This window comes from Euprymna scolopes, chromosome 14, assembly GCF_053919585.1.
Source record: "Euprymna scolopes isolate OS-2025 chromosome 14, ASM5391958v1, whole genome shotgun sequence".
In the NCBI taxonomy this organism is placed as follows: Eukaryota; Metazoa; Mollusca; class Cephalopoda; order Sepiida; family Sepiolidae; genus Euprymna; species Euprymna scolopes.
Window position 1 is genome coordinate 51,810,028 of NC_136495.1, and position 14,049 is coordinate 51,824,076.

At 34.5% G+C, this 14,049-nt stretch overlaps 1 protein-coding gene across 2 annotated transcripts in view; it reads left to right on the top strand.

The window, feature by feature from the left end:
* LOC145293004 (uncharacterized) overlaps nucleotides 1–14,049 on the top strand; it is a 78,799-nt gene that overhangs the window by 40,745 nt on the left and 24,005 nt on the right. For both annotated transcript variants that reach the window (XM_080139260.1, XM_080139259.1), the window contains exon 13: nucleotides 5,127–5,260. In XM_080139260.1, the coding sequence (XP_079995386.1) occupies nucleotides 5,127–5,260 (134 nt within the window). The remainder of the gene's footprint in view (nucleotides 1–5,126; nucleotides 5,261–14,049) is intronic.

Here is a 14,049-nt window from a genome sequence, read left to right on the forward strand (position 1 = left end):
TATATAATAGCTGTTTTGGTTGATACCTTCCAACCTTCTTCAGATGTATGGTTTCAAACTTGGAAAATTTCTAAGTCAAAGTTTGGAACTTATACATAATTTTCAACTGAACCTTTTATTTAATTCACATGAGTAGATTGTTCTCATTCCATCAGACATGTTATGTTATTCTTAGTTATCAGCTGAAATGAAAGTCAAACAAGAAACTTCCAGAAGACTATCACTTAGAACTGATTTTTAATTAACATTATTAAGCATTAAGCCATATCGATCTGTTCTTGTTTGCTAAACATCTGACTCATGTGAAAATTGTATCTTTTTTTATGCTTATCAATTATGGAGCATACATGAAAATTGTATTCCAAATAAAAACTTTTGATATATTTACTTATCCTGCTAAAATAAGTATCTTTACTAAAAATTAGATAGAGGAGAATTTTAATTAAAAATGAAAATCAGTTTTATTGTATTTTGCCAATCTGCCATTTATTACATGGTTAAATGACAGACTTATGGAGAGTAGATAATGCATGTGGATGTGTTATTGACAGCTCCAGTAACTCTTGCTTCTCCTATTTTGTCATTCAGTCCTCATTTCCAATGAGTGATTTTTCTGACAAAGGGTAAAGAAAAAGCTGCTTTCCAGGTTGGTAGTACTTTGTAAAGAGTAGCCTGAGATGTCAGAAAATTTCTGTCTCTATGTCTATCCTTGTGGTCATGTCACTAGTAAGAGTGCTGGAGGTAAACGTTTCATCTGGGCTGACGTTACCCGCCTGATAGTCAAGGACCTGAACCTTGGATTAATCACTAAGGAGGCTGTCCTATCAGCAGGTACAAAGTACCGGGGCTGCTGTATTGCCATTTGGTGAATGGATTCTGGATCATACAGTAGTTTCTCATAGGGCCTCTCGATGCCATACTAGTGGGTAATTGTTACGGCTTTACCTTATCATGTGCTGCAAAAAAAAAAAAAAATTTCTTGTCTTTTTCTCTCTTACTTTCCCTCTGTGTCCTGCTCCAACCAAGTCTATCGACCTGCTCCACAAATCCCAAAACCTCAACATGACAAATCTAAAAAAAAAAAAAGCACGAATAAACCTAGAACCCCATCCTTCAACGTAGACCCCTACTACCAGGTCTCCTTCTCCAACATCAGGGGTCTACGTTCCAACCTTCCAGAGGTTGAAACACAATTACAGGAGACGAAACCGGATGTATTCTTTCTAAGTGAAACTGGCATAGGACCAACCACTTCCCTAGACGAATTCATAATTAAAGGATACTCTAACTTAACATCTAAATCTGACCCCCAAGATCGCCATCGGCATGGAATATGTGCCTATATCAAAGATGGCTTTCCATGTGGTAGGGATATCTCCAGAGAAGACCCTAATTTACCTTATATGTGCTTCCGGGTTGCACTAGCTTATGTCACTGCATTTATATTTGCCCTCTATCGCCCCTACAACAGTGGGGTTACTATCTTTAAGAGCATATCTGAGAAAATTTACCACATCCTGTCTGCTCATCCTTCGGCTAACATTCACATTTGCGGTGACTTCAATGTCCATAATGTGGAATGGCTGACTCACTCAAATAAAACTGATGACGAGGGGAGGTTCTGTCATGATTTTGCCACTGCCTATGACCTCACTCAGATTGTTCACGAACCCACCCGTGTGCCCGATACTACTGGTCAGTATGCAAGCCTTCTAGACCTTTTCCTCACAACTTCCCCTGAGCTATGTTCATGTTCCATTCTGTCTCCTCTGGGATCCTCCGACCACTCTGTTATAGCAGTTAAGATAAAAATGAAATGTAATAAGTCTTCAGACATACCTCTCTACCGTACTGTATATCGATACTCTATGGCTGACTGGGATAGCTTCTGTACATTCATATATGATCTACCTCTACATTCCATGTTTAAAAAGGATGTATCCTACATAGTATCAGACCTGACCGAATGGTTAATTGTAGGCATAGGCAGATTCATACCATCTAAAAAATTCCAACAAAAACCTAACAGCCAGCCATGGTTCTCCCTAGAATGTGCTGCTGCCATCGTGCACAGAAATCACTTTTTCCATAGCTACCAACGTAATAGATGTACTGAGACTAAAGCTGCTTTCAGGAATGCCAGCAACCACTGTAAAAGAGTAATAAAAAATGCAAGAGAGCTATATGCTCAGTCCGTTAAAAACAAAGTAGCTGAGCAGTGGCTTGGTTTCCACCAGTTTTGGCAAATAGCAAACAGGATCCTGAACAGAAGCGTGCGTTCTATCCCAACCATCATCAATGGACCTGAGGTCATCTCGCCAGCATCAGACAAGGCCAGACTATTTGCCAAGAACTTTGCAGTCAATTCTACTCTATGCGACAAAGGCCATCAACTACCCGTATTTCCCTCTATAACAGACAACACGCCATGCAACATACAAATATCTGTGCGTGAGGTTGCCAAACCAATCAAGAACCTTGATTCCAGTAAAGCAACTGGCCCTGACGACATTCCAGTTATAGTGCTGAAAAAGCTCCAACCAGAACTTGCCTCCATACTTACAAAACTGTTTAAGCGTTACCTTAAAGAGAAGTGCTTTCTAACACCCTGGAAAACCTCATCAGTATGCCCTGTATTTAAGAATTCAGGTGAAAAGTCATCTCCCTCTCAGTACAGACCAATACGTCTCCTGTGTGTTATGAGTAAGTTGTTGGAATCCATATTAAATAAAGAAGTAGTCAACCACCTCAACAGAAACAACCTTCTTAGTGACATGCAATATGGTTTCCGTTCTGCTAGATCTACAGCAGATGTGCTAACGGTTATATCTCATAGGATTAGTGAATCTCTCGACAAAGGCTTTGTCCTTCGACAAGATATGGCATAAGGGTCTACTTCACAAGATTTCCAGCTATAGTATAACTGGAAATGTTTTTTCAATTATTAAATCATTTCTCTCTGATAGGCTCATAAGAGTAGTGGTTGATGGGCAGAAATCAGAGGCCCACAGTATTAATGCTGGAGTCCCTCAGGGGTCCATCCTAGGCCCAACACTCTTCCTGATTTACATCACTGATCTTCCAAAACACATACTTAAATCATTCGTTGATATCTATGCTGATGACAATACCATCTATGGCAACACATCAAAGACTGTAAATGACAAAGTTCTCTCTGATTCTCTCTCCTCTGATCTTGAGCGCGTGGTATAGTGGGGGAAGATGTGGCTGGTTACTTTTAATGCATCTAAAACCAAGCTCCTATCTTTACATAATCAACGCTCTGATCCCCATCTGGCATCAATTGAAATGAATGGTTCTCGTCTTGGGGAGGCTTCATGTTTTGACAAGCTTCTGGGTTTGACCTTTACTCCTGATCTGAAATGGAACACATACATCAGGTCTCTGTTGCCAAGGACGCTGGGAAAATAGTAGGATCCACTCCAGAAGATATCTCACTACTGATACAATTCTCTATCTGTATAAAAGCCAAGTACATCCAAGGATGAAGTACTGCTGCCACATCTGGGCAGGAGCTGCTAAAAACAGCCTATCCTGCCTTGACAAAGTACAAAATAGACATCGTGGTTTAGTGGGGGATTCCCTTTTCTCTTCCCTGCAACCTCTCTCCCACAGAAGAGATGTTGCGAGGCTGTCTTTGTTTTATCGTTATTTCCATGGCAGGTGCTCGTCTGACCTCCAATCTCTTGTCCCCCTTCGCCAATCTTTCACGAGAAACACCCGTCTGGCTTAAACTACTGTCAATAATTTTCCCCACTCTTTATCTGTGCCTAAATCCAAACGTAGATTCCATGAGCAAAGCTTCTTTCTTAGAACTACACGCCAGTGGAACTCTCTGCTGCTTGACTGTTTCCCACCCGACTACAACTTGGATGTCTTCAAGTCCAACATAAACAAACTCCTGACAAACTGCCCCCTTAAGTAAGACACTCTATCAAACCTCCAGTACTAATAATTACTACAATACTATCTCATTGATTACTGTACACGCAATAACCCTTATCCCTGAGTGGCCTTCGGGCCTTGATAAGTGGTGACTCCCATGTAAAAAAAAAAAAAACTTCTCCCCTCTGCTTTGCGGCTATTTTTGCTCTTATAAATAGCAGATCAAAATAAAACTAATTTTTATTTTTAATTAAAATTCTACTTGATAATTTTTTCATAATTTTTGATGTAGATACCTATTTTTGCTCAATATGTATGTATGTCAAAGAGTTTTAATTTATTTGGAAGTGTGATTTGCACTCATGTAATGCAATTTTCATCTGTCCCCTATACTGTGTAAGTGCCTTTTTGTTTCTATAATTTACTAATGAGTCGCTATTTATCTTTCCTTATATAAAGGGCAGTTGTTTATGTGCCTGTATGTACGTATGTTTGTGTTTAGCCAAAAGTCGAAAATTACTAACCAAAGACTCACAAAGTTTATATTTTCTTGATTGATATTGCCCCAAATTTACAATATCTAAAATTTAGAATACAATATTTGCATTTAAAAGAAATACTTATAGCAAATGAATTACATTATTTTATTTTTTTACAGCACATTAAGACAAGAAAGATGAATGGGTTAAACAAAGATGAAATAGAGGTTTGGGGAGAGGGAAGGATGGAAAATGGGGGATAGGGAAAGAGAGAAAAATAGAGAGATAGAAGTTTTAATACAAAGCTCTTTAATTAACTTCTATTTAGTTTTTATACCCTCAGGCAATGCAGGGTAGCCCTTTTAGTCAAAACTAAATATTGAAAATGATGAACAGAATGAACAAAGTTTGATTATTGGTTTATAACAAGTATTTGTAGATATTTGCTTTGGAGATTATCATGTAGTTCTCAAGGAATCAATCTTATGATAATGTGTCCTACATATGGGAAGTTAATTGAAAGAAACTCTGTTCATGGAAATTTCAATTAATGTTAGGCATACGGAGGAAAAAAGGAAAATTCTTTGTAAGTAAAAAGACTGGTTCTTGCAATAAATGTTGTTGAAGGAACAACCAAATTGAAGCTCAACTATTGGCATAATAAAAGTAAATAACAACTAGGAACATCTCTTCTGGCCTTTTTGCTTATTTCCTATTTTTTATTTTTCTATGTATTTTCAGACCCGCATTTCCGATTGGCATGCAGGTGGCTTGTCTACAAAATATTTTTATGTCAAACTTCAAGAAGCTAACCAACAACTCGGACAATATGAAAAAAGTGGAGCTCCCATGGGCTGGTCGATCAACTGGGACAGGTATGTCCGCCTCTTGTTCTTATTGGATGTAGTAATTAGAGTTGGCTCAAATGTTTTCCGAGTCACTGGCATAGGATAACAACATCTTCCCAACTGACAATTGAATGGACAACTATAACTCTGCATAGACATAATGACTGCCTCTCTGTAGAGGAAAGCGGGATGTCCTTTGTGAACAAGGTGATCATGACATATTTGCTTGTGCTTAACATGTCAGATTTTGAGATGAGGAAACAAAAGTTCAAATTTTATTGATTTTATTTGTTCATCAATGTAAATGCTTCTTGGTAAATTAAATACATCTCACATAATAAAAACTGTTCAAAGAAACATACAAACATTAGTGCTATATTTTATCCTGAAAGTGAACAAATAAACCCTCGACTGACTGCATGACGTAAAATGACAATCAATGATGACAGTGGTTTTTATCAGCAGTAATTTAGAGAACGGTTTTTGTCAATTTTACAACTAGTGACAAAACAATAAATTATTTATTTTTCATTGATTTTGTTTGGGAAGGGAGGGGGTGACTCCAGTTTAGGATTGAGAATTGAGCTCTTATTTCTGTGGCCAATATTTTTGGCGCTCCTCCCCCTCTGTCGCTTTTTTTCTCTCCGATCAATGAATGGTCGTGATGCAACACTGAGAAAGAGGAAAGAAAAACATTGAAATAATCATGTGAAACGCACACAAAAAAAAGGCGAAGCGGGATGACTACATGTTCTCCCCCTGCAAGCAAAGGTGATGGCTGCAAAAGGCGTTGCTGTTGAAATGGTGCTCGCTGCTAAACAAGAGACGCATTTTTTTCTGGTGAGTTTAATATTTTTCTATCTTCTATTGGATTAACTCTTACTGTTTTGTTCTTTTTCAGTTCAAAGGAATTTTATTACTTATTCATTTCAAATGTTTTATATATATTATATATATGTATGTAAATTGCATATTTAACTGCTAATTAAAATTTATTTTCAGTTTTCTTTTTTATTGTATTTTGTAATGTAAACGATTATTTTTTTGATTATATAAAGATATAGCGTGAGAGCACGAGTGATAGAATTTGTTATTTGTATATTGTTTAATCAGAATACAAATTAAGAGTAAAATGTTGATTGGTGTCAAGAACAGATTGCGATTTAAAAAAAAAAAAAAAATTGTTTAGGCGGTAAAACTTTTTTTTAAGATTACTAAATGAACCTTTTTAAGTTAAAATCAATTTAGTATTATGCATGAAATCTGAAGAAAAAAGTTTTAACACTATTTGTATCATGAGTGATACAAAAATAAATATCCTAGTATAATAGATATTTGGTGCTTCTATATTATAATAATTAAAAAAATATTAAATTTTAAGTAAAACAAATGGTACCTATGTAATTATCACGTCACAAATAGTAACATATCTAAAAATTATGGAAAATATGGTAGAAAAATAATTTTTCAATAAAATTGAGATAAAATTTGTCTGACATTTTGAATTATGTTCATTGCGTAATGTAAGCAACAGAACTTAATTATCTCCCCTGTCAACTTATCTCTTTTTTTTAGTAAGCGTTTCACTACATTTCATAAATTTCTCTTTTCATTAATAATCATTTTTCTACCTTATCGTTTTTCTTAATTTTTGGATATGTTACTATTTGAGACCTGACAATCATGTAAATACCATTTGTTTCAATTGAAATTCAATATTTTTTTTCGTTATTATAACATAGAAGTGCCAGATATTTTTTCCAAGATGGTGTCATACTTGAATGGAAGTAGACAGAATGAGGTGTCATGTTACCTGAAATGAAGTAGATACTTCCATTATCACAAAATACAATGTTAATAATTAAAAAAACAAGTGGTAAACACTATGCCCTTCCAGTAGTATTTAATAATGGCTACTGCTGATAGAATATGTCAAACATCTATTGTATATGATGTATATGACTGATTTGTTTCATTGCATATTGTATACCAAGTTTTTGTATTGCTCATTGTGCCATGATTATTTTTTATATCACTCATGATGCAAATAATGTGAAAATGTTTTTTTTTGTATTATTACATAATACTAAATTGATTTTAACTTCAAAACGTTTATCATGTCATAGTCTTAAAAAGAAATTATCGCGTATATACAATTTTTATTCACATTTTCAAAGAAACTGTTTCCAACAACAATCTCCACATTTACCAAAGTAAGTATATTCCATTCATTCTTCATTATAATCCAATATTTTTACTTCCAAATAAAAATAAGTTGATATTTTATATTTCACTAGCCTCCTTAGATATAAAAATAAAATTATGCCAACATATAAAGTTTTGTTGTCAGATCCAATTTGCATTTAGGCTGGCAAATCATATTTTGCTCCTCACCCGCAAATTTTCATTTGTTTTTGTTATTGGTAATGTATTAACATACTTAATTGTAATTTTTTTTTTTTTTTTTTTAGATTACTTAGTTTGATGACTACTAATATAGAATATTTTCAAATAATCACCTTAAAATAAGAATTAGCAAAGAGATAAGAAGTCATTTTAAATTGGAGGGTATAATCAGAGTTGTCTACCTTTTTTTTAAGTTTAAAAGTGTGCAAATAAATAAAAATTAAAAACTAAAATGTCGTTGTGCTGAGTAATTAGTTTAAATCATTTAGAATTTTTTTAAATCATATTTCTGAAAATACTAAATAAAAGTAATTTTATAATAAAAAAATTTTTTTTTATTATCTGTACTTACCTAGGACTCAGTAATGACATTTTAATAATCTAATTTATGAAAGTCACTATGTCTGTCTGTCTCCATTATTTCAAGCTGCAAATGTATTATTATTAAAGTTTAACTTTAAATATCCAACTGATCTAATTTTATATATTATATTTCTTCAACTATATTTGGAATGCGAAAAAAGCGACCCCCTCCTTGTAGAAAACTGCCCAGTTGAGGGTGAAGGAATTAATGTTTTTGGCCAATTTTTTATATTTGTTGTCCGAAAGTTTGAGGTTTAAAATGATAATAGTTTCGTCATGTTCCGATATGTCTGTCAAAAGTTTTTAGCAGACATACAAACACACACACACAGACAATGCCTACTAGACACTTTCCTCGAGTGTCTAAGGTCTCTCTGTACAGGGGTTTGTCAGAACAACCCTGACCAAATATTCAAAATCACATAGTATTCACTGCCCAAATAAGATCTCCTCACTATGGCTAACCCACATTAGCTTTTACGAGGAATGGTGCACTTCTCCAAGTGATGTTACCTAAAGTAATAGCACGAAGCTGGATACTCCACCAGACTAGAGAAATTCTCGTCCTGGAATCCAGTAAGACCAAGAGACCAAAACGAAAGATATACTGCAACGTATAAAAATGGTTAATTGGGGAGAGGAAAATTATGTTCTCAATTTCTTTACTAACTCGGTGTTTGAGAGATAAAGAACTTAAATGGAACATTCGAATATCTATGTATCTCATATAGATTTCAAGTGTTAGCCCAAGGTCGTGGGCCCCTTGATTTCTGAGAACTTCGACTGAAGTAAAATGAAACACACACACACACACACACACAGACATTTGCCCTTTATATTATAGACTAGTGGGGATGCCCGGCGTTGCCCGAGTGTTTGTAGTGTGTGTTGAGCAAAAAAAGAAAAAGTGATTGTAGGCAGGCAGGCTCGAACCTATGATGCAAAGGTGGAAAAGAAAGTGAAAGAAAACCTGACACCTTACCGCTACACCATGATGACCGGACGTGTAGAGCGTTCAAATTTAGCAATGTCAATCAAAAGGGTGACTTGCAGAAATGGTGTTGCTTTTAAACGCTTTTAACGCACGAAGGTGGTTTTTAATGTGGGGAAAACCAGTCCCCCCCCCCAAGGGGGAACTCTGGCAGTGTCCAAATAAATAGCAATTGTCTGATATGAAGGGTTTCCCCCCACTTTGATCAAATCTAATTGACTTCAAAACGTCCCGGCCCGGAAGGCCAGGTAGATGCCTTTGTTTTGATTAGTTTCGCTTTATTTATACGAGAAAGATAAACACTTGAAACAAGGCAATTTTTTAATAAAGATAGAGACTATGTTTGTCTGTAAATCGGAAATATTACGATCTAGGGAGTATAAGAAAACTTCTCCATAATTGTAACCGACGTGAGAAGCCCGACGAAAAAAGCCTTTCGCAGACATAAACAAACGCGCGCCCATTTTGCCTTTTATATTATTGAAGACTAGTGAGGGGTACCCAGCGTTGTGTGTGTGGGGGGGGGTTAAAAAAAAGGGGGTGTAAACAAGAACAAAAAGGAAATTCGATCCTGTTTAAATAGAAAAAAAAACAATAAAAAAACAGTGATTTTAAAAATGGAAAAAAAAATAAGGGGAGGGGCTTGGTGACAGGTCGGCTCGAACCTAGAGCCTTAAGGCCTATAGGCTGAGCCTGAACACCTGCGCTACAGCGGCAGTCAATGTAAGAGCAATTAAAAAAAAAAAAGAAAAAAAAAGTGAATGTCAAACATCACGCTATTCTGCAGTTTTTAATGAGGTCAAATCGTTTTACTGCGGGATAGTTGACAGTGACGTTTACATCCGGTTCAAATCCAGTTTCGCTGTTTTTATGCTGAAAAGTGAAAGCAACATGCGGTGATCCGAATATGTGGAATATTTATCTTTTGAAAGTTGGGCAAATTAAATACATAGGCGACCCCCGTTATTAACTCCTACATATTATGATTTAGATGTGATATAAAAAAATTTTAAGAAGAAGCGACACCCATGAGAAGGCGTCTGAAAAAAGCCTTTCTCGGACATACATAAAAAGCGAACATACATACATACACACATTTTTGCTTTTATATTTATAGACTAGCGGGTGTTTGGAGGTGTGTGTTGTGGGGGAAGGTAGATCAAAACAACCCCGTCCAAAAAAAAACGTTGGCCAGGTGTTTGGAGGTGTAAAAGAAAAAAAAAGTTTTATTAGAAAGGTAGGCTTTAACCCCCGAACCTTTGATGCGGAGGTGGAAAGGAAATGGAAAAAAAATCCTGCGACATAACCATCTCGACCATGGAAACAGATGAATTGATAAGTATGTTAAGTTGACGTTTATAAAGTGAAATTAACAGGTGCGAGAACGTTAAGTCGCGTGATGTTTGACCTAGTTTTGCGCTGGAAGCCAGTTTCTGTTTTCCCCGCTACGCGGCGATCAAAAAATATCTTGAAAATACCTTGTAAAAGTCAGGTAAATTAAAGATAGCTGTGACCAGAGTTCCTTAGTCGTAGATATTATTATTTAGACAGCATATAAAAAGTTTTAAGAAGGAGCGAGCCAACCAAGAATCACGGCGAAAAAAGCCTTTTGTAGACATACACAAAAAGCGAACACACATACATACATACATTTTCGCTTTTATATATATAGATGACATACTTCTTTGAATGATTTAAAATTCAATTATGTATCCAAAATAATATATTAGCAAGCTTTTTTTTCAATCTTAATATAAAAGTTGGATTATAATGAACAATGTCAATGTGTAAATGCCGGCTTTGAACGTAGCTATCCTGACCCAGCATTGCCTAAGATAATTAAACCTTACTCTGGCTATATTTTCATGGTAGTGTATTTATTTACAAATTGCCCCCCCCCCATTCTCACACCAGGTATTTGTTATTACTTACATACTATCCCTTCCCCCTTTTTTTCTTTTCCATCCAACAATACAAAAAAACTATATGCCAATGAACTTATGTATATTTTAAGTAAAAACAAAGGTACTTGTACAGTTTAATCAAGGCATTGAAAAAAAGGTTATATTGTATGTATCCGTTATGAGACGTAGTTCTCCGAAAAAAAATTTCACTTAATTTTATCAAGTAGTTTTTTTTTTTTTTTTTTGTACAGCAAAAAAACAATTTGTTATGATACCGAACAAAATGTTCGATTTTTAGGAAGAAAAGCTAGTATTAAAGATGGGGAGGGAGTGTCGGCACTTTACATTGAGTTATCTCCCCGCGGACTGTTCAACAAATTCCATAATGGCTGACTTCAACGCGTTCTCATAAGAACGTGTTTTTCCGCTGTAAAAAAAAAAAACTACTAAATCAAATTAAATGAAATTTTTTTGTGGATCTTCAGTCCAAAACGGATATGTACAATATAACTTTTTCTTTCGATATTTCCATTTTTGAATGTCTTGAATGTCTACAAGTACCAAAACAAATTATGCATAAATACTACCCTTGAATTTTCGCACACTCTGGCAATGCTGGGTAGCTAGAAATTATATATATATATATATATATATATATAGAGAGAGAGAGAGAGATATCTTTTAAAAATTTCTGAAAAAAATTTGAAATGCATTTACGTTTGTAAATCAAAAAAATGTTTGCTTTTATAAAATTAAAACAAAAAAAAACTTGTATGAAAGAATGCTTGATTTTGACTGAACGATAATGTATTTAATTCTATTTTTCTTTTTAAGAATTTTATTAATTTTATTTTTATTGGTGCCAGTTCTATTCATCAACAGCATGGAAAGGATTGTAAAACTACAATCAACCAATCATTTATTTTTTACCCTTTACCCACCTGCTGTCAGAGGAAATAAGAAATTAGATTTTATTTATTTATTTTTTTTTATGTGCAATTACAAGTTCACATCCTGGAAATACTTGAGCAAGGGTGTAGACTTTAGAGTGAGGGTTTACTTTGATATAAATTTAACATTAAATGATCACTCACTTCTTGACCACCTAGACCTTGACCATAACAGATAACCATTTTTTCCTTGTCTTTCAAAATGGCATTATTTCAATTTATTTTTTATCTTTAAGGTCTTGCATTTTTCTCTGCTTAAAATATGAGGAGGGAACTAAACAATAAGATATAAACAAAATATGTCTCATTAACCTCAACACTAATCCAAAATTCAGGGTGGTAATAGAAAATTTAAAAAATATATACTAGCTCTGAACAAAACTTTTAGAAATCTTAAAATCCTTGTCATTTCGGAAGTATAAAAGAAAAATGTTACCCATTCTGTTTTTTTACTATATGGTTCAGAAGTGGATGATCGTTTTTGTTAAATTTATATAGTAAAGAACATCCTAAACTCTAAAATCTAATTTTTTTGCTCGGTAGTTCCAACGTGCTGCATAGAAAAAAATAGAATCTAATTTTTTATTTTTCTAATGACAGTGTTAATTCTAAATCAATTTTTTTTTTTTTTTTACATATCATTCAAAAGCAGAAATAAAAATTTAGAAAAGAATTTCTTAAATTGATTGATTAAATTAATAATAAACAAGTTTTAATAAAAAAAACAAAAAGTTAATACAGTTCCTTTTTATTAAAATTCCATATCAGAGTTGATAAACAGTTTATAAAGTTCAAGCTTCTTTGTAATTATTTTTCATTATTTCCGATGAAAGGAATGTTTATCACGTGTTAGGCATGGTGAAATCCATCTACTTACACAATAGTTCATAACATTCACAATCCTTTCTGCATTTCAACCATATTTCATACAAATAAATTTCACTCTGTCTGACTTGCTTGCCCTCTCCCCTCCCCCGAGAAAGGAGAGATTGGACCTAGTAATTAACTCCTTTTTATCTGTTCATTTGTTCGCACTTTTTTCAATGACCATGCCTGTTAAAATTTTGCATAAACATTAGTCATTGTGAAAGTAAATTTTTACCAGAACGGATTTTCTGGCATAACTCTGATTGTGCCCCCCCCCCCCCGAGGGGGGGGGGGGCATTATAGGGGTAAAATTGCCCCCAAATCGTTCGTCCATTTGTTTGCACTTTTCTGAATAACCACTGGTTGAATTTTTTTTTAATTTTGCACAAACATTAGTCATGGTGAAAGTAATTTTTTCACTTGTGGAGAGGAACCCCACATGTTCAGCTTGTTTCATCATTATTCAATGTTAATTAAGCATATCTGGATATGGCAATGTTCCAAATTGTCAGTAACTCTCATACATTCCTAAGTCTTCATGTTATTGCCATTCAATGATATGCTCCAAATTGCAAGCACACTTGGCATTGCCCTGATTTCAGTTGTTATGGCCCTCTTTAGTTCAGGAATAGTCTGGAGATTGTTTGGATAGACATTATCTTTGAGATAAATTTTCAAATTAAAATTTGGATAAATGTGAAGCCCATTCAGTATCTTCTCCTACTGATGAAACGATCAGTGCAGTATCCCCTTATATCATTAAATGAAAACAAAGACTGTTGGAGAAAGACCCAAAATCCGCAGCCAATCACTTGGATTGCTAATTTCCCAGAAGCAGGCACTCTATTGCTATTTTTTGCCGTGATTGGGGATTGCTTGTGAAGTTAATATTCCTTTGACACTTTCTCCTTTGAAGGAAGCCAGTTTAACCTGGCTAGAGTGAATGACGCTGGTAAAGACCATGACCTCATATTCTGCCACATAATCCTAATTTTAAAAATAATGGAATTTTTCATTTTCTTAATCTATTCTTATAGAAAATATTTTTCTTATTTTTACATTCAAAATTAAATGTTGCTACGGCTAATGTCTATCATTTACATTTTTCAGCCCTTTACGAAATTGATTTGCTATTACACACCCTATTGACTAGACAATCACCAAAGTGCCCCTCTCCTCATTAAATGAAAATAAAGACAGTTGGACATTCATGATTTAAGCTTAATGGACAAATCAAGAATAGAGTGGTTTATTTGTATGAAATAATGGTTGGCTTGAAAAACGAATTGTAAATTTTATTAACAAATGGATGAGATTTATGGAGAAAGGTCATTG